This window comes from Plecotus auritus (genome assembly GCF_963455305.1).
Source record: "Plecotus auritus genome assembly, chromosome: 1".
Taxonomy (NCBI): Eukaryota; Metazoa; Chordata; class Mammalia; order Chiroptera; family Vespertilionidae; genus Plecotus; species Plecotus auritus.
Window position 1 is genome coordinate 72,753,129 of NC_137770.1, and position 23,548 is coordinate 72,776,676.

At 46.7% G+C, this 23,548-nt stretch overlaps 1 protein-coding gene across 2 annotated transcripts; it reads left to right on the forward strand.

Annotated features, from left to right (window-relative positions):
- The first annotated feature begins 4,102 nt into the window (after window positions 1-4,102).
- Window positions 4,103-23,385, forward strand: RMDN3 (regulator of microtubule dynamics 3). Of its 2 annotated transcripts, none has more exons than XM_080675707.1 (13): window positions 4,103-4,234; window positions 4,630-4,823; window positions 7,071-7,263; window positions 7,814-7,957; window positions 15,107-15,392; window positions 16,006-16,108; window positions 19,481-19,541; window positions 21,020-21,095; window positions 21,249-21,326; window positions 21,550-21,648; window positions 21,923-21,976; window positions 22,108-22,188; window positions 22,683-23,385. In XM_080675707.1, exons 2-13 carry the CDS (start codon window positions 4,637-4,639, stop codon window positions 22,734-22,736), a joined length of 1,416 nt encoding a protein of 471 aa, XP_080531833.1. In that variant the 5' UTR covers window positions 4,103-4,234; window positions 4,630-4,636; the 3' UTR covers window positions 22,737-23,385. The 2 variants fall into 2 exon arrangements, with proteins under 2 accessions (XP_080531833.1, XP_080531832.1); XM_080675706.1 differs by having other exon boundaries at window positions 22,084-22,188; window positions 22,683-23,383.
- The last annotated feature ends 163 nt before the right edge of the window (window positions 23,386-23,548 follow it).

Here is a 23,548-nt window from a genome sequence, read left to right on the forward strand (position 1 = left end):
TTTATTCCCTCCAAAATTAATTTTTTTTTCTTATTACAAAAGAAACACAAGCTCAGTTCAGAAAAAAAAGTGAGAAAAAATAGGGGACAGGATATTAAAAACACACTTTCAATATGAAAGCACAACCTGAAAATAAAAGGCCAAAGCGAAAAGGCAACAAGCCTTTATTGAGATAACAATCCCTATTGGGGAAGCATTGATTCAGGCAGACCAGATAATGTTCCTCTTCTTTTGTTTTGTTTTGTTAATCCTCACCCAATGATATTTTCACATTGATTTTTAAAGAGAGTGAAAGGAAGGAGGAGAGACAGAGGGAGAGAAACATCGATGTGAGAGAGACACATCCATTAGTTGCCTCCTACATACTCCCCGACCAGGATTGGGATGGAGCCTGCAACCCAAGTACATGCCTTGACCAGAATCAAACCTGGGACCCTTCAGTCCAATGGCTACGCTCTATCCACTGAACCAAACCAGCTAGGGCTCCTTTTCCTCTTCTCCTCCTCCTCCTCTCCCTCCTCCTCATTCTTTTCTTCTTCAAAATAATAATAATAATAATAATAATAATAATAATAATAATATTCTGATTAGGAAACAAAGGCAAGGGGTATTTGTGAGAAGGGAAAGGGGGAAAAGTATATCAATAGAAGGATAAGCTAACAGTACTGCTAATTCTAAACAATGTTGTTGATTTTCAGTCCACAGTCAACAGTCCAGTAGACAAAATACCTGCTTTCTTGTTATCTTTGCAAATAACAAAACTACAATGTTGCTTTAAGTCCAGCCCAAAGGTTAATTTGCCCTGTTTCACATTCCAAAGGTCTTGAGGCATAAAATGTGCCTCTGGAATGGCAGCTCAGGCTCCATTTATATTATTTTGAAGTGGCTCCATTTACATTATTTTTTTGCACATTGCAGCGTTATTTACAATACTAAGTGTACCGGTTAATAATGCGGATTTTTTTCAATAGATGGAGTTACACATATGTTGATATATATGCGATTTGATATGTATGCTATTTTGTTGTATTTACAGCAAGCTTCAAAACTTCATATGTCAAATTTTCTGAAGGTGTTAATATCATAGATATTTTTACGCTTAAAAATGTTGAATTTCGTGCCAAAAAAGAGCATTTGTGGGAAGTTTTATTTTATTATTATTATTTTTAAAATATATTTTATTGATTTTTTACAGAGAGGAAAGGAGAGGGATAGAGAGTTAGAAACATCGATGAGAGAGAAACACCGATCAGCTGCCTCCTGCACACCTCCTACTGGGGATGTGCCCGCAACCAAGTTACGTGCCCTTGACCGGAATCGAACCCGGGACCTTTCAGTCTGCAGGCCGACGCTCTATCCACTGAGCCAAACCGGTTTCGGCGGAAGTTTTATTTTTATTTATTTATTATTATTATTTTTTAATATATTTTATTGATTTTTTTACAGAGAGGGAGAAGGAGAGGGATAGAGAGTTAGAAACATCGATGAGAGAGAAACATCAATTCAGTTGCCTCCTGCACACTTCCTACTGGGGATGTGTCTGCAACTAAGGTACATGCCCTTGACCGGAATCGAACCTGGGACCCTTCAGTCCACAGGCTGATGCTCTATCCACTGAGCCAAACTGGTCAGGGCCATTTGCGGGAAGTTTTAATTCATTACTTTATTTTGAAGAAAAGTGCTGCTGAGTACTTCAGGAAGCTTATGGTGAACATGCTCCATCTCAAGATACATGTGAATGTTGGTTTAAACGCTTTAAAAGTGATGATTTCGATGTGAAAGACAACGAACGTCCAGGTCAACCAAAAAAGTTTGAAGACTAACAATCACAAGCATTATTGGATGAAGATGCGTGTCAAACTCAAAAACAATTTGCAGAAAGATTAAACGTTGCTCAGCAAACAATTTCTGATCATTTACAAGCAATGGGAAAGATTTTAAAGGAAGGAAAATGGGTGCCACATCAACTGAACGAAAGACAAGTGGAAAACCAAAAAGTCATCAGTAAAATGTTGCTTCAACAGCACAAAAGAAAGTCTTTTTTTTGTATCGAATTGTGACTGGTGCTGAAAAGTGGATTTATTTTGAGAATCCCATATGCACAAAACCATGGGTTGATCCAGGTCAACCATCAACATCAACTGCAAGGCCAAATCGCTTCGGAAAGAAACAATGCTCTGCGTTTGGTGAGATCAGGAAGGTGTGATGTATTATGAGCTTCTAAAACCAGGTGAAACCGTTAATACTGATCACTACTGACAACAGATAATCAATCTGAACCACGCTTTGATCGTGAAACGACCAGAATGTGCCAGAAGACATGGCAAAGTAATTTTGCTTCATGATGACGCACCATCACACACTTCAAAACCAGTTCAAGACACATTAAAAGATCTTGCCTGGGAAGTATTAACCCACCCACTGTATTCACCAGACCTTGCTCCTTCAGATGACCACTTGTTCCGATCGATGGCATACGCACTTTCTGAGCAGCACTTCAAAACATATGAAGAAGTGGAAAATTGGGTCTCTGAATGATTTGCCTCAAAACAAGAAAAGTTCTATTGGGACGGTATTCACAAATTACTTGAAAGATGGGGGAAATGTGCAGCTAGTGATGGACATTACTTTGAATAAAGCACTTTTGATGTTTCTCTTGAAATTATCATGCTTTCTTTGATTACAAAATTCGAATTATTAACCAGTACACCTGGTATATACTAGAGGCCCAGTGCACAAAATTTGTGCACAGGTAGGGTCCCTAGTGGCTGCTGGCCGGGGCCTCCCTTCCCCTGGCTGCCTGCTGCCACCGCCCCCTGGTGGTCATCACACTTCTAACTCCAGGTCGGTCAAACTCCCGCCCGTGGGGATATTTTGCATATTAGCCTTTTATTATATAGGACTAGGGGCCCAGTGCATGAATTCATGCACCTTGAAAGGAACTGTGGGCTGTGAGACTAAGGTGGGCACACGGGCCCATCCTCCACGCCCCTGCCTGGCCCCTCCCTCAGCGGCCCCTGGTCCCCTGTCTGCTGGCAACCCCGCTCCCACCCCCACTGTTCCCACACACTGACACTTCTGGCCCTGCTCGCACCCGCTGATGGTGCCGAGCAATAGGGCCGGCGCCAGCAGCAGGTATGACTGCGGCACATGGGAGCAAAGAATTTTCAGTAACCACCAGAGGCTTGCCCCGATGACAGTGACTGGCACCCCACCTTGGTCTGGCACCCCCTCTCTCCTGCTCCACCATCCCGCCCTGGCCAACGCCCACCATGTTCCATGCTCTGCCGCCTGCTGCCAATGCCCGCCATGTTTCACGTGTGCCCTGATGGTCAGCACACGTCATAGCGATTGGTTCGGTTGTTTCCCCTCTTTGGTCTATTTACGTATTAGGGTTTCATATACATATATTTTTAAAATAATAATTATATATATATAGTGTTGGGGTGTGCATCTATGATATGAGGTTTTTTTAAAATAAAATTTTATTGATTTTAGAGAGGAAGCGAGAGGGAGAGATAGAAACATCAACCCTGGCACGTGCCTCTACCGGGAATCAAACCCTGACCTTGTGGTTCATAAGTCCACGCTCAACCACTGGGATACACCCGCTGGGCTAGGATACAAGTTTTTAAGAGCAAGGTAAGTTTTTAAGAAGCTGGCCCTGGGAACTCAGGCACCTCTTGTGGCCAACCAATAGTTTACATGTTCTAAGTTGAACTGCGAAAAGCACTATCGTCTAGCAAATGGTTTGAATAAAAATGCATAAATAAATTAAGCCGAAATAAATGGAGTCGGAGTTACCACAGACTGTGAAGAATAGGTGAGGAAGGGATGGCATTTTCCAGGTAGAGAATGGGTCATTCTAGGCAGAAGCAACAGTAGACGCAAAGGTAGAAAGACATCCGGGGAAAAGCAGGTAACCTGGTGTGACCGGAGAGAAATGGTAACTCAGCCGGCCAGACCGTAGGGGTTTCTAGAGCATCGCCCCAAAAAGTCGGGTCCGCCTCTCTCTGGGACCCGGCGCACCTTTCCCGCCGCTCCGCTGGCCCCGCCCCTCTGGCGCACTGTGGCCCCGCCCCTGGGAAAAACTTGGGCCGGAGGCGCAGCCAAGTGCGGTCATCTCACGGCGCCGTTCTAACAGCAAGCAGGGGCAGATGGCGCCGCTTAATGACGTCACGATCATTGACAGCGGGAGGCGGTGGCGACTGCTGCCTGGGTGTTGAGCGGCCGGGTGAGGGTCTAAGTTTATTTCCTGCAAGGCCAGGGCGCCTTCAGAGGGCGCGGGGGAGACCAGGCGTTTGCGGCCAGGGTGGCGGGTGTGTAATCTGCAGGGTCATGAGGCTGGAGCGGAGGGTTTGGAAGCCCAGGAACCGACTCCGGGATCAGGGCTAGGGGGCGTGTTGGAGGGGAGGCTGCTTCCACACTGTGAGAGGCGCGGTAGTTGGGCTCCGGGCTGGCGGAAGTCTTAGGGTCCAGATTAGGGTGAGGTAATTGGGCGCTCAGTGTCTGGGCAAGGAGATATCTCCAGGGGTTCGGCGTGGGGGTGGGTGGACCACGCTCACGAATCTCTCTCCTCCCTCCCCCCCCACCCCCCCGCCTGCTCGCGGTGGTTCACGCGGGCTGCAGGTGCATCATGCCTAGCCTGGGAGTCTTCGGCAGCGCCCGCTCCGGGCTGGGACTGTTGCTGGGCACCGCCGCGGGCCTTGGATTCCTGTATGCCCTTTACAGACAGCGGTGGAAACGGACCCAGCGCCATGGCCAGAACCAGCTCCTGCCCAACTCACTGGACGTCACGCAGACTTCAGAGCCCAGACGCCAGGGTAGGAGCCGGTCCTCTGAGGCCACAGTCAACGGCTGATGGATGGGCCTGGGATCCAGCCTGCCTTAGCAGAGCCTATGGGACAGGACAACGGAGGCGGGTGCCTGAGAGTTTCACCTTTTTGGAAAGCTTATTGAAAAGGAAAGCATTCTCCCTCTTCTCTTCTCCTCTACTCTTTCCCCTGTAATCCCAGGACAGTATATTGTGAAAAGGCTGTTTAGCTTTCACTTTTGGTTTTGGCCACAGTGGTGCTATATATATATATTAAAGACACTTGCTTAGTGTTGGGTGAGGTGTTTAATAAGTAGAGGAAGAGTCCAAAAGAAAGCAAAAGGAAAAACAAGCCTTGTAGGAATTAAAAGTCCTGAGGCTTACGTGTTAAATTACATATTAGAATGAAGGGGTCTTGGAGACTAGTCCAAGTGTTTTTATCCTTCTTATGATGAAATCAAGATTAAGAAAGATTGTGTAACTTTCCCAAGGTTGTCACAGAGTAAGAGGCAGGATTGGGCCTGGTCACCCGTCCCATGAACTAACATGCCATGGGGCTGCGAGTGAGCTTACTTGCAATCAAGCTGAATATGGGTGGAAGCCAGCCACAGCTGAAATGGGTAGGACTTTCAGTTTTGCAAAACTTTCATGTTAAATTAACTCATTTGAGCAGAGTATCTAGAGCTGGTTCAAACCTCATGTTCCTATAATAGTGGAGCTTTCAGAGAACCTCACCCCATGTTAATTGGGAATGAGTGTTTTCTCTGATAACCAAATGCCACGTGGTTTAGAAAATTAGTTTTAGAAGAGTCTTCAGCAAAGAATTATCATTTAAAAATATATATTTTTATTGATTTCAGAGAGGAACGGAGAGAGAGAAACATCAATGAAGAGAGAGAATCATTGATCAGCTGCCTCCTATACTAGGAATCCCTGCAACCCAGGCATGTGCCCTGACCAGGAATTGAACTGTCACCTCCTGGTTCATAGGTCAACGCGCAATCACTGAGCCACACCTGCTGGCAAGAGTTATCATTTTAAATTGTAGCGTTTGTCAGTATTTTACAACCTGATAGTAACCTGATGTTGTATGTATGCTTGTCTTTCCTTCATTTTCCTTGTGTTTTGTTTGTAATTTCTCAGCAGTAGTGGTTCTGCTGAGGTTGGGAGAAAGTGGCTCTGTTCCCAGGGACCTTCTTGCTCTACAGTCTTGAGTACTGTTGGATGTGTATTGTAATCTGGCCTAGACTGTTACTAGATTTAACGGATTTGTGCTTCCTGGACCGTGGGTTCTGCCTCCCTCGTTTCTTTCCTGCTTTTACATTTTCCAGTAAAATTGCCTTAGGTAGTAGTTCTCAGTTTACTAGCATTTACTCTTGGAATTTATATAGAGCTCAATTCAGATCTTGGTAATACTGTTTTTCCAATGTCTTTTTTGAAATTAAATCTTTATTGTTGAGAGTATTATAGATGTCCCTCTTCTCCCCTTATTGCCCCCCTCCACCTGGTTCCCGCCCTCCAACGTTTTTGATGGGCTTTTCCCACTGTACCTTTTCTCTCAGTAACTACCCTTTTTCTCTTTGCCCTTCTCTGATGCTAGTAAAAGAAGTTTTTGAAAGGAGCTGTGTTCTTTGCTATTCTCTGTGAAGTGAATGATCAGAGTTTGAGTGAACTCAATTTTAGTTTTGCTGTGTGGTTGGGATTGACAGATATCTGGGCATTATATACAGGCATACCTCATTTTATTGTGCTTTGCTTTATAGTGCTTCACGGACATTGCATTTTCCCCTCCAAATCTTCACTAGCAAAATATTACTACTCACTTGATTGTGAAATTTGATTTTTTGCAGTGGTCTGGAACCAAACCCGCCATGTCTCCGAGGTATGCCTGTAGTCAGATATAGGTTTTTCTTTCATTTTAGCAGGGCAGCTGTCCTGACTTTGAGGAATCTCACTCTTGCAAGCATTTTATTTTATTTTTTCTTGCAAGCATTTTATATCATCTGGCCTGGTGTGTAATACTGCCAAAGGTTGGTGAGGAAGGTTCCTGGAACAGAGGGCTCTTGTTGATGGATTAGAACCTTGATTTTTTTCTGGATAATTACTTGGGACTTGTTAACAAGACAGCTGTGAACATATGCCTTCTGAGTCTTTGAAAACAACTCCAGTGAGAAGCAAGTGTTCTTGAATTCTAGATGCACGATCTTTTCCTCACTGTGTCCCATGGACATCACGTCTCCTGTTCTCCTTCTTTCAGTGAGGCCATTGCGAGCAGTCCCAGGTGAGGCTGGAGATGCTGCGGTGCTGCCCAGCCTTCCACGTGAAGGGCAGGAGATGGTGCTGGACCGCCTGGACTTCGTGCTTACCAGTCTGGCAGCACTGCGGCGGGAGGTCGAGGAGCTGAGGAGCAGCCTGCAGGGGCTTGCTGGGCAGATTGTTGGGGAGTTCCGGTGAGTATCGGCCTCCTCTCCTGCCTTGTCCCCGGCCTCTACAGCTTTTTCAGCTGAGCTGTGTTCTGGCCTTCGCTGTCTGTCTCGAAGGAGGAAGCCAGCTTTATAGCTCCTCACCTAATTGGCAGGGAAGCCGGCCTTGCACAAGTTCCTTGCTGCTTTTGGGCCTTTGTAATCTGTTGTAGCAGCTGAAATGCTTTGTTCTGACTAACCTGGTCTGCCCTGGTCTGCCCAGAGAGCTGCCCTTGTTCTCTTGAGTGTAGAGACCCAGGATTTTCTTAAAATATATATTCTTAATTTATTGATTTTAGAGAGGGAGGGGAGGAGGGGGAGAGAGAGCGAGAGAAAAACATTGTTCAACTTATTCATGCATTCATGAATGACCACCCGTAACCTTGGTGTGCCGGATGACATCCAACCAACTGAGCACCTGGCCAGGGCCGAGACCCAGGATTTCCTGCCCGTGGCCCTTTGATGAGGTGCCGTGTAAGAGGCTCCCGCATGGTGAGGGGAAAGAGGCTGGATGGGTCTAAGCCACCGTGCTTTTCAGATCCCACATGGAAGAGAACCAGAGAGTGGCTCGGCGGCGAAGGTTCCCGTTTGCCCGAGAGAGGAGTGACTCCACCGGCTCCAGCTCTGTCTACTTCACAGCGACCTCGGGAGGCACATTCACAGATGCGGAGAGCGAAGGCGGGTAAGGCATCTCTCCTGGAGGCAGCTGTGGCTCCAGCCAGGCTACATTTTGTGAAAGCAGTGCTTACCAATGGAAAATTCTCACCAAGCTGCCATAAATACTTTTTGGAACAAGGTAAGGGTATAAATCAGGGCTGGGGGACATCTGGCCCGTGGTCTGTATAAGGCCCATGAAATCATTTGGTCTGGCCCTGCAAGGCATTAGGGGTGAGTTAAGTAAATGTGTGACCAAAGATAGCAGGCTAACTTTTAAGTTGATAATTTTGTATGGCCTGTGAATGATGTTATAAATATCCAAATAGCCCTTGGCAGAATAAAAGGTTCCCCACCCCTGGTATAAACAAATACAGAACAGTTGGAATAAGAAAAACCATCCACCTTATGTCATCCAGACAAATAGAAATGTTAACAATGGTTATTGTTTGCATCTGTTATTTTCCTCTGAGTAGTTTTGTTGTTTACATTGTTGTTATATGTTTTTTATTCCTATTTTTCTCTATAACATTACCAACTTTTGTTTTATTAATCCTCAACCGAGGATATTTTTTCCATTGCTTTTCAGAGAGAGTGGAAGGGAGAGAGGGAGAGAGAGAAACATCAATGTGAGAGAGAGACATGGACTGGCTGCCTCTTGCACACAGCCTGACCGGGCCAAACCTGCAACCCAACTATGTGCACTTGACCGGAATCGAACCCGAAACCCTTCCCATGACCCTTTGGTGCACAGGCTAATGCTCTAACCATTTAGCAACACGAATTGAGCATTTTCCTGTGTTATCACAAGAACTTTCCCCTTCACTGAGTGTGCGCCCCTTCCCTGGATACTCTCCTCTTCCCACAGGAGAGGCTTGCTTCCTTCAACGTTACAGATGGGAGGTGACTGTCCGAGTAATTGGTGGCCCAGCAAGTCTGACCATAGGCCTTGCCGTGAGATGTGCCGCAGGCAGGAATCTCGTGGACAGCCTACAAAGTTGGTCAGGCTACAGCTTTTGATTTGAAACCACTAGTGCCGTTTTGAAACTTTGTTCCCAAGCAAGAAGTCTGAATGAACATCTTTGTTGTAATGCCTGATGCTGTCATGGCAGCATCGGCCCTGGTTTGCAGCTAGCTCCAGTGGTCCAGGTAGTGTGCATGAAGTCTAGAGGCTGACCTCTTTGGTGGCCACTGCTGACCTCTCTTCCTCCTCGAGAAAAAGATTGGTGCAGAGAATACCCAAGCCCTCTCTTGAGTCAGGAAGTCTGATTTAGCTATAAACAGGCCATTCAGGAGGATTTTTGCAGCACTCTCTTTAGCTGAAACACATAATATTAACTACTGGTTATTCGTTCCCTGTGACAGGCATGGTACTGAGCACTTTGTCTTTTTTTGGGGGGGAGTTGGGTACTGAGCACTTTGGAGGTATTTTCTGACTTAATTCCTCACAAGAATCCTATGGAGTAGATGCTATTTTTCTGTTTCTCAGAGCAGACTTGAGGCTTAGCAAGGTGTGATTCCTTGCCCAGAGTTGTACAACTGCCAGGTTCAGGTTAGCTGGCCTCGTCTGCAGAGGTGTGAGGGTCTGTGATCTGAGTTCCGGTTTGGTCATCAGGGCACAGAAGGGCCTTCACAGGAAGACGTGTCCCATGCAGCCCTTGGGAGTTCCTCCCATTGACTAAGAGCTGCCACAGCTCACTGCCCATGGTAGTACAGTATGTTCAGTACATCTTACTCAATAGATTTCAGCGTTGTTTGGGCCGTTCTCCTGCCTCTACTCCGTTGGCTTTCTAAGAAAATTAAGAACGGTATTACTCTCTTTTTCCATGTCACTGCCACTAGGCACTGGTGCTGGACTTGATTATTGCTCAGATGCCTTTTGAAACAAGTGAAGTCTTTCCCTGGCCGGTGTGGCTTAGTTGGTTGGAGCCTTGTCCCATGCACTGGAAGGCGGCTTTGGTTCCGGGTCAGGGCATGTACCCAGGTTGCAAGTTTGATCCCAGGTCGGGGCACGTCGGGGAGGCAACTGATCTATGTTCCTCTTTCACATGGTTGTTTCTCTCTCTCTCCCCCCCCCTCCTCTCTCTAAAAATTAATAAAATAAAAGAAAGAAGCAAGTCTTAGTAGAACTTTAGTCCTCCATTCATGGCTACTGATGCCAGGTTGTCTGATCCCTGTTGTCTGTGTTCAGTTTACCTAACAACTCTGGGCTGACAGCTTCCAGTGGGCTGTTTGAGAGGAGGGGCAGAAAGGCAATATTTGACACATCTGGATTGAAAGGACAAAGTGGTTGATAATGGACCCTGAGACTTAAGGAGCATCTTCATGCACCCAAGGAAGCAGGTCACTTGGGTGGGGAATTGATGTTTGAGCTTTGTCAGAGGATAGCACAGGAGAGGTCACAGATCTGCCCAAGATCAGGATGTAGAACTCAAGGCCATGGATGATTTCTAAGAAGTTAAACAAACTTCTCTTTAACCAGGGAAGCTTGTGGGTGCTCACTGGGGCTCCCGTAAGGGGCAGGACAGGACAGGCCTTCCACGACCTGTGATGGGATGAGAGGAAGGGTGGCTTTCTTAATTATAGCTCCAGCGGCTCAGCCCCACGACTGATCGTGTGACATGTGGAAGCGAATGGGGTGTGTGATGAAGCAAGACTCTGGTTTAGCTGGCTGCCATCTGGGGCAGTGGCCATAGTGAGTAATTCTTTTTGCCATGGTCACTGCCATCTAGGTCAAGGGGAAATTATGGGAGACCTCAAACTCTGGAGATTTTGAACATGTGGGTCTGGGGCAAGGAGTGCCTGTTTAAGGGATGAAAGGATAAGAATATTTGATGGCTACTCAGTCCACTGGAAGCTGTAGTACCTTTCATTCCCCAAATAAAATAGTAACGTTGAGTCCCCAGAGGACTGACTGAATATGGCAGAGGCAGAGTCCCTGTGAGGGTCTGTGAGCTTGTTCCCTGAGCATTGTAGCAAATACAGCTTTAGTTCCCTCCCTGTAAAAACCAGACTCGCCCTAAAATACCCGTCCTCCAGCAAGCCTTCACAGGCATCCCAGCCCAGAGCGATTGCCTGCCATCTCATCTCCTTTGGCATTTACCACCTCATTTAGGTTGGTGTTATCTCTCACTCCACCGAGAGGTCTCAGGGTCAGAATCCACACCTGCTTGTCTTTGAATGCTTCAGCTCAGCTCCTCTCATGGGGCTTAGGAGTTCAAGGAAAAAAACTTAATTGCCAGGAGGGGAGATATGTGTAACTGAGTCCTTGATCACTCAAGGAGTAGAGTAGGATAGCTCTGGGCTCCCTGTTCTGAGGGAGCCTTGGATACTCGACCCACTGTGGGGACAGTGTTCCGTCTGGCCTTTTCAAAGGTCTCTGCCAGTCCCTTGCTGATCTCAAAGCTCCCTGGCATATTCAACAAGAGGGCCACCCTCTCTCTCTCTCTCGTGGATTTCTGCAAGGGTTGGGATGGTGGTCCAGGGGGGTGTGAGAGCATGTGAATGTAGGGATGGCAGCCCATGTAGCTCTGGCACATGATCCATCTCTCAAACCCTGGAAGCCCATGTGGCTGATGTCAGTACTCACTCAGCAAGTGTTTGCCTTCCCACTGTGTGCCAGGCAGAGCTCCTCAAAGTGGGGCTGAGGTGCAGTAAAAGGCCTCCTCACTGTTCCAGCCTTGCTGGAGCATCCCTGTCTCACAGGCTCCACCACCTCTCACAGTTGGTGGCAAAAAGGCCCCTCCTGACCTCTCTTTCTCCTTAGCCTTTAGGACCCAGAGGGATCACAAATTGTAGGACTTTTCCTCCTGGCTCAGCTCCCTGGAGAGACTGTTGATGCCTGTGCTCTAGCGTAAGAGCAGGGGTCCCTCCTGGGAGACTCCTGATTGGCCAAGACAGCCTTCAGTCCAGCAGGGAATGGGATCTCCCCTTCTTTCTAGCAACTGGAGTTGACAAGACACTCGAGACCGAGTTCTCCACCCCAGATAACCATTCACCTGCTTGCCTTTGGGCCTGGCTGTGCTGAGTAGGGAGGCTGTTGTCCAGGCCCCATGAACCGTTGGGTTTCTCTAGGATGCCCCTGTGCAGCCTCACTCATCACCACGCAGGTTGATTGTGAAACCTGATGGCACTTTGCCTTGTCCCTTTAATTTCTCAAGTTTTTACTGCAGATTGCTATATTTGGTAAGTTCTTAAAAAGCAGGGTGAAGTTGTCAGTTCCTATGGTAGATGTTACTAGGGCCCCTTTGTTAGAGGGTTCTGGAAGAAGCAGTCAGCATGGATTGCTCACCTGGTACTTTCTAGATGGAACCTGCCTCCTTACCACATCTGGCTTTCAGGCCTACAGCGTTCAGCCCTCATCTTTCCTTCAGTTCTGTTTTGCTCCAGCAATAGGGATCTTTCATTCCAGGATGGAAGAAGGCTTACCACCTAAAGGTCCTACCTATGCTTCAGAACCTTGTTTCTTGTAAAACCTGCTTTTCCTTCTACTCCGCCTGGAGGCCTCTCTGGTGTCTGATTCTGGCCCCTGGAAGCCTTACCTTCTCCCCTGCTGTTTTTGTCTGATTCACTTGGCAGTTAGGAAGAACACCCTAATCAGCTGCTGGTACAGGCCAACATCTGAGAGAAACTTGGCTTCCTCGTCAGTGGGGAATCGAGGTTGGGGCTCCCTGGCTATGGTGGCTCAGAGATACCTTCCCAGGGGGGTTCTGCTTGCATCTTCCTTCTCTCCTGCTGCTAGCTGCAAATGGCCCTCACCCCACCTCTAGCAATTGCAAAGGTTTCCAAGGGCTATTCCTATTGTAGTTTAGGTTTGCTGGCTGGCTTGGGATAGAGGCACACATTGAATTGAGAAAGAAAATGTGGGTATCTATGGCTGCCCATGGCCTCAGAGGCTGGCACCCACCCACGTTGGTTCTGACAGATGGTTTTGGCTGATAAAGCAAAAAAAATTAACAAACCCTGAGCCTGGTGAGCCATCTAGCTCAGGAGATCAGTTCCATCTACATGAAAGTTTTTATCTTTTTTAAAAAAATTATTTATTTGATTTGAGGGAGAGAGAAAGATCAATTTGTTGTTCCACTTATTTATGCATTCATTTGGTTGATTCTTGTATGTGCCCTGACTAGGGCTTGAACCTGTAACTTTGATGTACTGGTACAACACTCTAACCAAAGGAGCTACCCGGCCAGGGCTAAAGTTTTAATCTTAAACATTCATTTATTTTTTATTTATAAGAATATAGTGTGGCTCTGTAGTTAGAGCACTGGCCTATGCACCAGAGGGTCGAGGGTTCGATTCCAGGTCAAGGTCATGTATCTGGGTTGCAGGTTCGATCCTCAGTCCTGGTTGGGGCATGTGTCAGAAGCAACCAATTGATATATCTCTCTCACATGGATATTTCTCTCTCTCTCTGTCTGTGAAGAAAAGAATATTCTGGGGTGAGGATTAACAAAACAAAAACAAAATAATATAGGTGTCCCAAAAAAGGTATACACACTTTGTATGATTATCAAGTCAGTGTTTATTAACATACAGTTCATTTTCAAAATTTAAAAGAATCTACAAAAATGAATAATTTTTTTTTTGGTCAATGCCTATTTTCAAACTGATGAACATTCTGGTCCAGGCACTGGTGATAACATGAAGCAATGCAAACACAAACATCAAGAATCATTTTGTTGCCTGGCTGGTTTGGATAGAGTATCATCCTGTGGACTAAAGGGTCACGGTTTGATTCCTAGTCAAGGGCACTTACCTTGGTTGCAGGCTTGATCCCCAGCCCCGGCTTGGAGCGTGTATCCAAGCAATCGATGTATCTCTCACACTGATGTTTCTCTCTGTCTCTCCCTCTCCCACTTTCTCTAAAAGTCCATGGAAAAACATGCTTGGGTGAATTAAAAAAAGAGAGAGAATCATTTTGTTTGGTATTTGTGTGTCCTCAATTCATCAACTGTTGCTGGTTTTGTACTATAAACTTTATGTATCTCCATAAAAAAGACTAGTGGATAAATTTTCTTTGTTCAAAGCTTAATTTGGCTTTACCCATTATTTCAAATCAGTTAAACCTGAAAAGGAGTGAAAATTAAGTGAGTTATCAGCTGTTAAATTGTGTATACATGTTTTGGGATACTCTGAATATGCTCACTAAAGCAATTATACTAAAAGATAGAAAAATAGCCCTGGCTGGTTTGGTTCAGTGGATAGAGCATCAGCCTGAGGACTGAAGGGTCCCAGGTTCGATTCTGGTCAAGGGCACATGCCCAAGTTGTGGGCTTGATCCCCAGTAAGGGGCATGCAGGAGGCAGGTGATCAATGATTCTCTCTCCTCATTGATGTTTATATCTCTATCTCCCTCTCCCTGCCTCTCTGAAATCAATAAAAATATATTTAAAAATATAATAAAAGGTAGAAAAATAATTTCCTTAAAAATTTGTTAATCCTCACCTCCTCACCTGAGGATATTTTTCCTTTTTTTTTAAAGAGTGGAAGGGGGTGGGAGGGAGGGAGAGCGGGTGAGAGAAACATAGATGTGAAAGAGACAGATACATTGATTGGTTGCCTCCCGCGTGTTCCCTGACTAGGGCCTGGGATTGACCTGCAGTGGAATCAAACCCTTGACCACTGAAGGTGCTTGGGCCCACACTCTACCACTTAGTCACACCGGCCAGGGCCCCAAGGATGTTTTTATTGACTTTTTTTGAGAGAGAGAGAGAGAAAGAGAAAGGAGGAGAGAGAAAAACATAGATTGGTTGCCTCCAGTGGGATGAAGCTCCAAACAACTAAACCACCCAGCCAGGGCAACAATTTCCTTTTAATTCGACTGGCAACATTTTGGTACGTACAGACCTTTCTAGGCTTTTTGTTTTTCTCTATTTTCTGTCAGACTTGATAGTAGCTGAACAGGGGGTTCTGATAATGGCCCCTGACTGCCACAGGGCCCCCAGAGTTGGTCCCTCTTCTCCCAAATCATTTTCCCAGCCCATAGTTCCCACAGGAAGCTTTCTTTAGAGGCCTAGTTTTTGCTTAGTTCTCTAAAGAAAGTGGGAAATGGTTCTTATTTGGTTTTCTGGACAATGTCATGGAGAGCCCCTCTTTGTGGGTGAGGGACAGACCTTGAATTCTAAGGCTGAATGGTCCACCCCTTTGACCCTGAACTCACATTTCTCTGCCACAGTTACACAACAGCTAATGCCGAGTCTGACTATGAGCGGGATTCTGACAGGGAGAGTGAAGACGGGGACGATGAAGTGAGCTGTGAGACCGTGAAGATGGGGAGAAAGGATTCCCTGGACCTGGAGGCCGAGGTGGCTTCAGGCCCAGTTCCCAGAGCCCTGGAGGCTGAAGGCTCCCCTGACCTGGAGGACATGCTGCCCTTCCTGCTGCAGGCTGACGAGCTGCACCAGGGCAGTGAGCAGAGCAAGCGGGAGGGCTTCCAGCTGCTGCTCAACAACAAGCTAGTGGTGAGGCTCCAGCTGCTGCCTGTCCTCTCCTCCCTCCCTCCCTGCTGACTCCTAGGGAATGAGAGCAGGCCCTGTGGTTACTGACCCTGCCTGGTGACGCGGGAGGGAAATGAGGGTGAGATGGCTGGTGCCACACCTTTCCCCCAGGGCTGCACATCCTCTTCCCAGGGGCTACATGCTGCCCTAGGGCCTAGGTTTATGCCTGCTCCAGAGCTTCCTCCTGAGGGCAGGTCTCTGCCTCCCACTTTTATGGCAAGAGCCCCACCTCTCAGTAGAGGGAAATGTGGAGAGAACTGGAATGTCCTTTTATTTCCCTTGAGGCAGAGCCCAAGCTGCCTATGGCACTTGAAGTTCCCAACACCAGGGATTTCAACGGCAATTCCCTTTTCTTCAGGTTCACTGCCGAACTGATGCTCTCAAGTAAAAATACCCCAAAGTTAGCCCAAGAAAAGGGAGGTCATACGGGGGTGGAGGGCCATGCATAAAACTGAAGTAATGTCAGTCAGCATCTAACACACAAGCGTGGAAGCTCAAACGTAAGGTGTGGGAAGGCCAGAGCCCCAATTCTCTGAGGGAAGAAAGGCCTCCATCCCTTTCTCTGTTTGGTCTATAGTATGGAGGTCGGCAGGACTTTCTCTGGCGCCTGGCCCGGGCCTACAGTGACATGTGTGAGCTCGCGGAGGAGGTGAGCGAGAAGAAATCATATGCTCAAAATGGTAAGTGCTGACAGGTTCCTGGTGGGAAGGTGACTGCCAGTGGGGGTGGAGCCAGCCCACCTGCCTGGGTTCCAGAGGAACCACAAGAGGCAGACTGTCAGGGCAGTTGTGGTGCAGTTACTCACTAGGAACAAACTCGGGCTCCAGGATCCCCTGCTTCCTTGACACAGAGAACAGCCTGCTCTTCTGCACATGGCTCTGACCGGAGGATATCACTCATGCATGGTTTTAGGAGTACTAGTATCGTTCTAGCCTAAGTCTTTGTTCTCCCCAAACACAAAGGAGGGCAAGATCTTCTTTCCTAATCTGAAGAGGTTTTTTGCTGTGACTTAGGAATCTGGTTTCAGTTATGGAGAATGTGAGGCAGTTCTAAGTATATGAATGGAGTATATTTGGTGAGCACCTGTGAGTAGTAGTTTGGGAGAATACTGCCAGGTTAGAAGTCCCTGGGATCTATTTAGCAACTCTATTGCCAAATCTGTGTCCTGGGGTGTATGTGGCTGAGGGTTCGTCCCTCTCTATCACTGAGAATCCTGGGACTTTAAAAAGTGACTGGCCCAGCCACAGTCGATTTGGGTCAGTGGTTAGTGTCGGCCTGTGAACCAAAGGTCCTGGTTTCGATTCCGGTCAAGGGCATGTGCCTTGGTTGCAGGTTTGACCCCTTGAGGCAACCAACTGATGTTTCCTTTCTCTGTCTTTCCCCTTCCCTTTCACTCTCTAAAAAGAATGGGGAAAAAATATCCTCGGTTGAGGATTAACAAAAAAAAAAAAGCAACTGGCCCAACCAGAGTAAATCACTTGGTTGGAGTGTTGTCCCATGAACCAAGGGGTTGCTGATTCGATTCCCATTGAGGGCACATGCCTGGATTGTGGCTTCAATTCCTGGTCAGGGCATGTACGGAAGACAGCCGATTGGTGTTTCTCTCCCTTCCTCTTTCTAAGCATGTTTGAATAAAAAGCGACTGGTTTTGTGGGGATGGTGATGTGTCCCGCCTCTGTGTACACCTGAGTCGTGTACCATCAGTGGGCTTCCAGGTCTTGTGGTTCAGTTAGTTATCTAAAATTAGAGGCCCAGTGCACAAAAATTCGTGCACTTGAGGGGGGGGTCCCTCAGCCCGGCCTGTGCCCTCTCGCAGGCAGTCTGGGACCCCTTAGCGGATGTCCACCTGCCAGTTTAGGCCCGCTCCTCTGCAGCTGCTCTGCAGAAGTGTGGGGGGGTGTGTGGCACGTGCCGGGACCGCCATGGCTTGCCTGGCAGCGCAGGCTTGCTGGCCCCGCCCCTCGCCCACTGGTCCTTCTGCCTTCTGGTCTAATTAACATATTAGATCTTTATTATGTAGGATGGATTTGTCTACTTTACCACTTTTATAAATATAGCCTTTCAAATGTTACTGAATCTTTGATAATGTAGAATCTGACAATACCCCAAGTGTTCTAAACATGTGTTTAGGAAGTCGCTATAAAAAGAACAGGCCAGCCCTGGCTGGTGTTGCTCAATGGATGGAACATCAACCCTCACACCGAGGAGTTCCATCCCAGACCCCAGTTGGGGTGTATGCAGAAGGCAGCCTGTCAATGTGTCTCTCTCACATCGATGTTTCTTTCTCATTCTCTGCCCCCCCGCCTCCCTCTCTCCCTTCCACTCTCTAGAAATCAATGGCAAAAATATCCTTGGGTGAGGTTAACAAATAAAAACAGCCCACCCTGGCTGGTTTTGCTCAGTGGATAGAGCATCGGCCTATGGACTGAGGGGTCCCGGGTTCAATTCCAGCCAGGGGCACATGCCTGGGTTGCGGGCTCAATCCCCTGTGGGGGGCGTGCAGGAGGCAGCCAATCGGTGATTCCCTCTCATCATTGATGTTTCTATCTCTCTTTCCCCCTCCCTTCCTCTCTGAAATCAATAAAAATATATATATTAAAAAAACCCAGCCCAATTGAATCAAATGTTCATTGTTATACACCTTCAGAAAAATCCCTGGAAATTTTAACAAAAGGTGCTTAATTATTGTTTGAGTCTTTATTTAAAAGAATGTCCTGCTTTCCCATCCAAATTTTAGGTGAGGATTCTGATCAGCTTTTGATATCAGTAAGAACCTTTCCTTTCCCTTTGGTCATTATTTAGCTATTAGGAGCACCCACAGCCCACACTGGCCTGGTTTCCTGAGGTTAGCACCCTGGATGAGTTTGTTCCTGCTGGAGGTCAGATGACTATGTAGCATCTTGGAAGGCCCTGCCCTGGGACTCCAGCTTTTTAGGACCATCCTTGCTGGGTCTAAAATTCTTCATTTTGTTCTGTCTCTAGAAGCTGGACCACCAGGAGGCAGTCATTCGTTGGGATCTCAGGCAATATCTGTTCACGCCTATATCTAACCTGGCAGGAACTAGTTCTCATTTTTCACTATTATTTCCTAGTGAGACAGTGCTTTGAAGGGGGTAGAGAGAAATCCCTCAAGAGACAATATCCCTCATTGTGGGGAGCAGGGGCATTGTTCTTCTGTTTGGAAAGGGATATGTAGGATTCTCATCAGCTACCTTAAAAATGTATTTGCTGCATATCCAACATACCATCATTACTGTCACTTAAGGAGGAAGAAACATTTCAGACAGACAGCCTACCATCTCAACCATTACTTTTGTTTACTTTCTTCATGTTCCCTTCCAAGCCCTCTCCATTTTAATCAAAGAAGTCCCCTTTTGCAGGGTGCTGTTTTCTCCACTGTGTAGGCATGATGGTCCTCATCTGGAGGCTCTAGACTTCTTGTCATTTGAGGGGACCCTTGTGACAATTAGGCCTCAATTTGTTAGTCTTGGTGCCTAGGAAACTGAAGACTAAGTAAGTGAAAGTCACCTCTGGTCATTCGTCAATCCATTTGGGTTTGGTGAATTTTGGCCTAGAGCTGTGATTAATGTTTTTGGATCATGGATCCTTTTGAGAATTTTATCAAAGCTGTGGACCTTCTCAATAAAATGCACAGGTACCTAAAATTTTACACAACTCCAGGGATTCATGGATACCCTGAAGCCTATTACAGACCCCAAATAAAAACCCCTCCAGGGTCAGGTTTGTCCGGCAGTTTCAGATTGACTTTGGGTCCTTTTATACTTGAAGTGCAGCAAGCACATCAGTGGGAATTGTAAAAACAAGTTTGCTGGGACAGCTAACGACAGAAATCAGGAAGGTGAGGTGAAGTGGAAGTCATCCCTGAAAAGCTACTTGCAGCTTTTCATTCTGTTCAAGTTCACAGCTATTTCCAAGCAAGTCCAGGCTGGATAGGCATTGCTGAGAGCAGGAGCAGTCTTTCATCCTGAAGCCCCCTCTTGGGCCGTGTGCATGGGAACCCTCATCTACTCTGGATCACCTTTGTCCTACAGGAAAAGAAGCAGCGGAGGCCGCTCTGGAGAAGGGGGATGAGAATGCTGACTGCCACCAATGGTAATAACACCCTGCAGGGTCCCATGAGGAGCCAGCATGGGTTAGAGAGGAGCGGAGGGGGGGAGCTCTGTTGTCTCTGTCCTGGCCACAAAGGCAAAGGAAAGAACCAGAAGGGGGAGCTCTGGCCTTCACTTCCATATGCCCCACCCTACCCCCAGCTGGGGGCCCAGGGAATTTTTCTTTGGCAGGTGCTTTCAGGATAGAGTCAGGGGAGAGTACAGGCCCCCCATCCCCGTTAGGGCTTGGAGAAATGAGCAGCTTTGTAAGTAACCCTAGTTATAAAACTTGTGGGTTCTGGCCTCCCCATGGAGGCTGGGACAATTTGCAGCTCCCATCTCCTGCACAACCTCCTCTTTCCCCTATCTGCTATCCCTCGCTGGTGGTGGGCTTTCGCTTCTTTGCTTGGCTTGCATGAGGAAAAGTGGATGTGAGTTTACCTCCAGAAGTTCAGTAGTTAGTATTTAGCTCTCAAAAATAGCCCTGTTTGTGGTCTCATGTGAGGCAAAGTTCCACCAACTTGTGTCCTGGTTCCAGCACCTCTGAGTATTAATGAAAATGTTCCTTTCCTACTGCCCCTCTTGCTTTCTGTAGCTCTGCCCTCAGACTGTGAGCTGAGAGAAGCTGTTTCTCTATCTGTAGCTGAGGTGAAGTTTCAGCTTTATCTCAGAGGCCAGGTCATCACTGTTTCTAGGGGTTCATGGGTGCTGCTTCCCTATGGCTCCTGGACTCCCAAGAATGGAAATTGGCTTCATGTTTTCCTAAGTATCTTGGGGAACAGCTGTTTGGACTAAACATGGAAACGAGCCTCTGGAAATATCTGATATATAGTGAACATGTGAAAAAGCAACTTGGGCCTTTAGATGCTCATTTAATGTCAACTGTGCTCTGGAAACAATGCTGGAGAAATGGAGTAATGAGACTTTGATTCTGAAGACAGAAGATGGAAAGCTGGCTGGTTTTGCTCCCTGGGAGGAAGGACGTGAAGGCTGAAATCAGAGGCATTTCTTTGCTTCTGTTGGTTTCCAAGTTAACATCAGGAGCGCCTCACCCCAGCCTAATGGTCCTAGAGTACAGTTTACTGTTGGTAACCTGTGTACCTCCAAGGCATGAGACCTTTTAGGGTATGCAGGAGACAAAAAAGAATGTACTCAGGTCTAGTACCCTTTGATGCTGATGAGTAGAGAACTGCTTTTTAAGTTTTTATAATACCTATGTCTGTACTCATTATGAGGGGAAATTTGTTGGAGATCTGGACCAAGACCTTGCTTAAATATGAAGTATAAGAGACCCAGCCTTTTTTGTACCTAGTATGTACACTTTGGAGAGCCTACCATTGTGTTTACAGAAGAATATGAATTGGGACCACAGGTCTGTGAAAAGAGGAATGACAGATAGAAATGACAGTTTCTGCTCTAGTGGAGGGTGCAGGGCTAGGGAAGCCCTCCCTGTCTCTGAGCTTGCTGCTGCTTTCCCCTTAGGTATGCAGTGCTTTGTGGTCAGCTGGCTGAGCATGAGGGCATCCAGAAGCGCATCCAGAGTGGCTTTAGCTTCAAGGTGAGGAGAGGCTCCTCTTCTTTCCCTTGTGCTGTCCATGTTCCCTGCTCATCCTAGCTCCTTGCAGTGTTCCTGCTGCCTCTCTGACTTGCCCCTCTTCCCTTATCAACGCTGGTGTCTGATGTTTGTTTATATTTACATTTCCCCCCTCAGGAGCATGTGGACAAAGCTCTTGCTCTCCAGCCAGAAAACCCTATGGCTCACTTTCTCCTCGGCAGGTGGTGCTACCAGGTGAGCCAAATTCCAGGCCTTAATATAAGGACCTCACTGTCCTGTGACACTGATCTCCTTACAGTGAAAAATTAGGAGCTGGGGCTTCAGCCTGGCTCAAGTGCCATGTCCTCTGAATGGTCATGTTACTGTAATTGGACCCTGTTTGTTTTCAGTACAGAAAATGCGATATTCTGAAAATTCTTGTTAAAACTTTATTCACACCTTGATCTTTTGCTGGCAGGTTGCTCACCTGAGCTGGCTAGAAAAAAAAACTGCTACAGCCTTATTTGAAAGCCCTTTCAGTGCTACTGTGGAAGATGCCCTGCAGAGCTTCCTAAAGGTATCAGGGGAGGAAGGAAGGGAAGGGGTGGACAGCAACCAAAATTGCCCGGTGACCTTGTTTTTCCTAAGGACATTATTAGGTTTCTGGTAGGGGCCAATTTTGTTTGCCTGTTCTATAGGAAAATCAGAACCACCTGGAGAGCCTATAAAAAATACACATTCCCAGACCCACTAAACCAGACTCCAGGGAGGGGGGCTGAAATCTCTAGTATCCTTCAGAGCTTGACTTGAATTTGGGAACACTTACTGAAATGCCTGCCTTCCTCCTCCAGGTTGAAGAACTACAGCCAGGATTCTCCAAAGCAGGACGGGTATATATTTCCAAGGTAAACTCACCTGTCTTATTTTAACACAGATGAAAAGTATGTATGTTGATAATATTCTGGAAACTCCTACTTATCCCCTTCCAGTCTCCTGGTGGTATTTCTTTCAGGTTTTCACTGTTGTCTCTTCTCAGTGCTACAGAGAACTAGGAAAAAACTCTGAAGCTAGACAGTGGGTGAAGCTGGCCATGGAACTGCCAGATGTCACTAGTGAGGTAATGCTTTTAAAAGCTTTTCTAACCCTGGGTTTATCATGGAGTCATCCCTGGACCCTTTCAAGAAAGAAAATCTTCCCTTGAAATCTTTTTTTTTTTTTTTTTTTTTTTTTTTTTTAAATATATTTTATTGATATTTTACAGAGAGGAAGGGAGAGGGATAGAGAGCTAGAAACATCGATGAGAGAGAAACATCGATCAGCTGCCTCCTGCACACCTCCCACTGGAGATGTGCCCACAACCAAGGTACATGCCCTTGACCGGAATCGAACCCGGGACCCCTCAGTCCGCAGGCCGACGCTCTATCCACTGAGCCAAACCGGTTTCGGCATTCCCTTGAAATCTTATTTTCCTAGAAAAGAGCCTTCACTTTGCATGTAGGTGCTATGATAATAGCTCAGAAACGAAGCAAAGGGCCCTTCTTCTGGGTACCAGTGGTTTGGGAAATGTTGGCTTAGATTTGGGGTCCTAGTATTGTTTTCTTGTCTCCCTAGGATTCAGCTTTCCAGAAGGACCTGGAAGAATTGAAAGTCATCTTAGGACACTAACCACATTTCAGTGGCCTTCATGACTTGAGAAATACCACTACTTAAGGGGGGTGAAATTAAGTCTCCCCCCCGCCCCCCCCTTAGACCTTGCTTAGATCAGGAAACTGAGCAAGCTGGTTAAGGGAGTATCCTGAATCCTGGTCTAACCAGTACCTGCTACCTACCATTCCACTGGTTAATTCCTTAATTAATCTGAAATTGGGGATGCACTTGAGGCCTGGGTTTCTGTTGTATTCTCCCTTAAGTCAATTCTTGAAAAATCAAGACCTATCCTAGGGCTTAGTGTGGGCAGAGAACTGAAGGCAGCCTTCTAACTGCTGGCAAGATGAAGGAACTTCAAAGAGTCATAGAAACCAAACAGAGAACTTGTACTCTCTAATCTGTCCACTGATTAATATTCAACCCCAAATTATAAAGCACATTCCACAAGGAAGGGCCAGGGCTGTCCATGGGACTGCCCTCTTCTCACCCAGCATGTGGATTCTAACTATATTCTTGGGCTGAGGGGCTGGACACTTGACTTCTAGTCTTCGCTGCTTTTGGAACAGCAGTGCACAAGACGTAGGAGACTATGAAACGATGATCTGAGGAGTTGCCTGGAATATATTTTGGTACCAATTTAAAAATAAACCAAATTTGATTAGAAGTGATTATGTCCTCCTATGTTTGCTATTAGCTTTGTTGCAGGCAAGTAGAAAAATAGCACCAAAGAGTTTAGAATATGCTCTGGTTAGTGCTATTTCTGTGAAAATCCTAGTTACTTCTGAAACACAGATAGCCGATTTTTAGCTTAACAAGGCCTGTTCCCACTG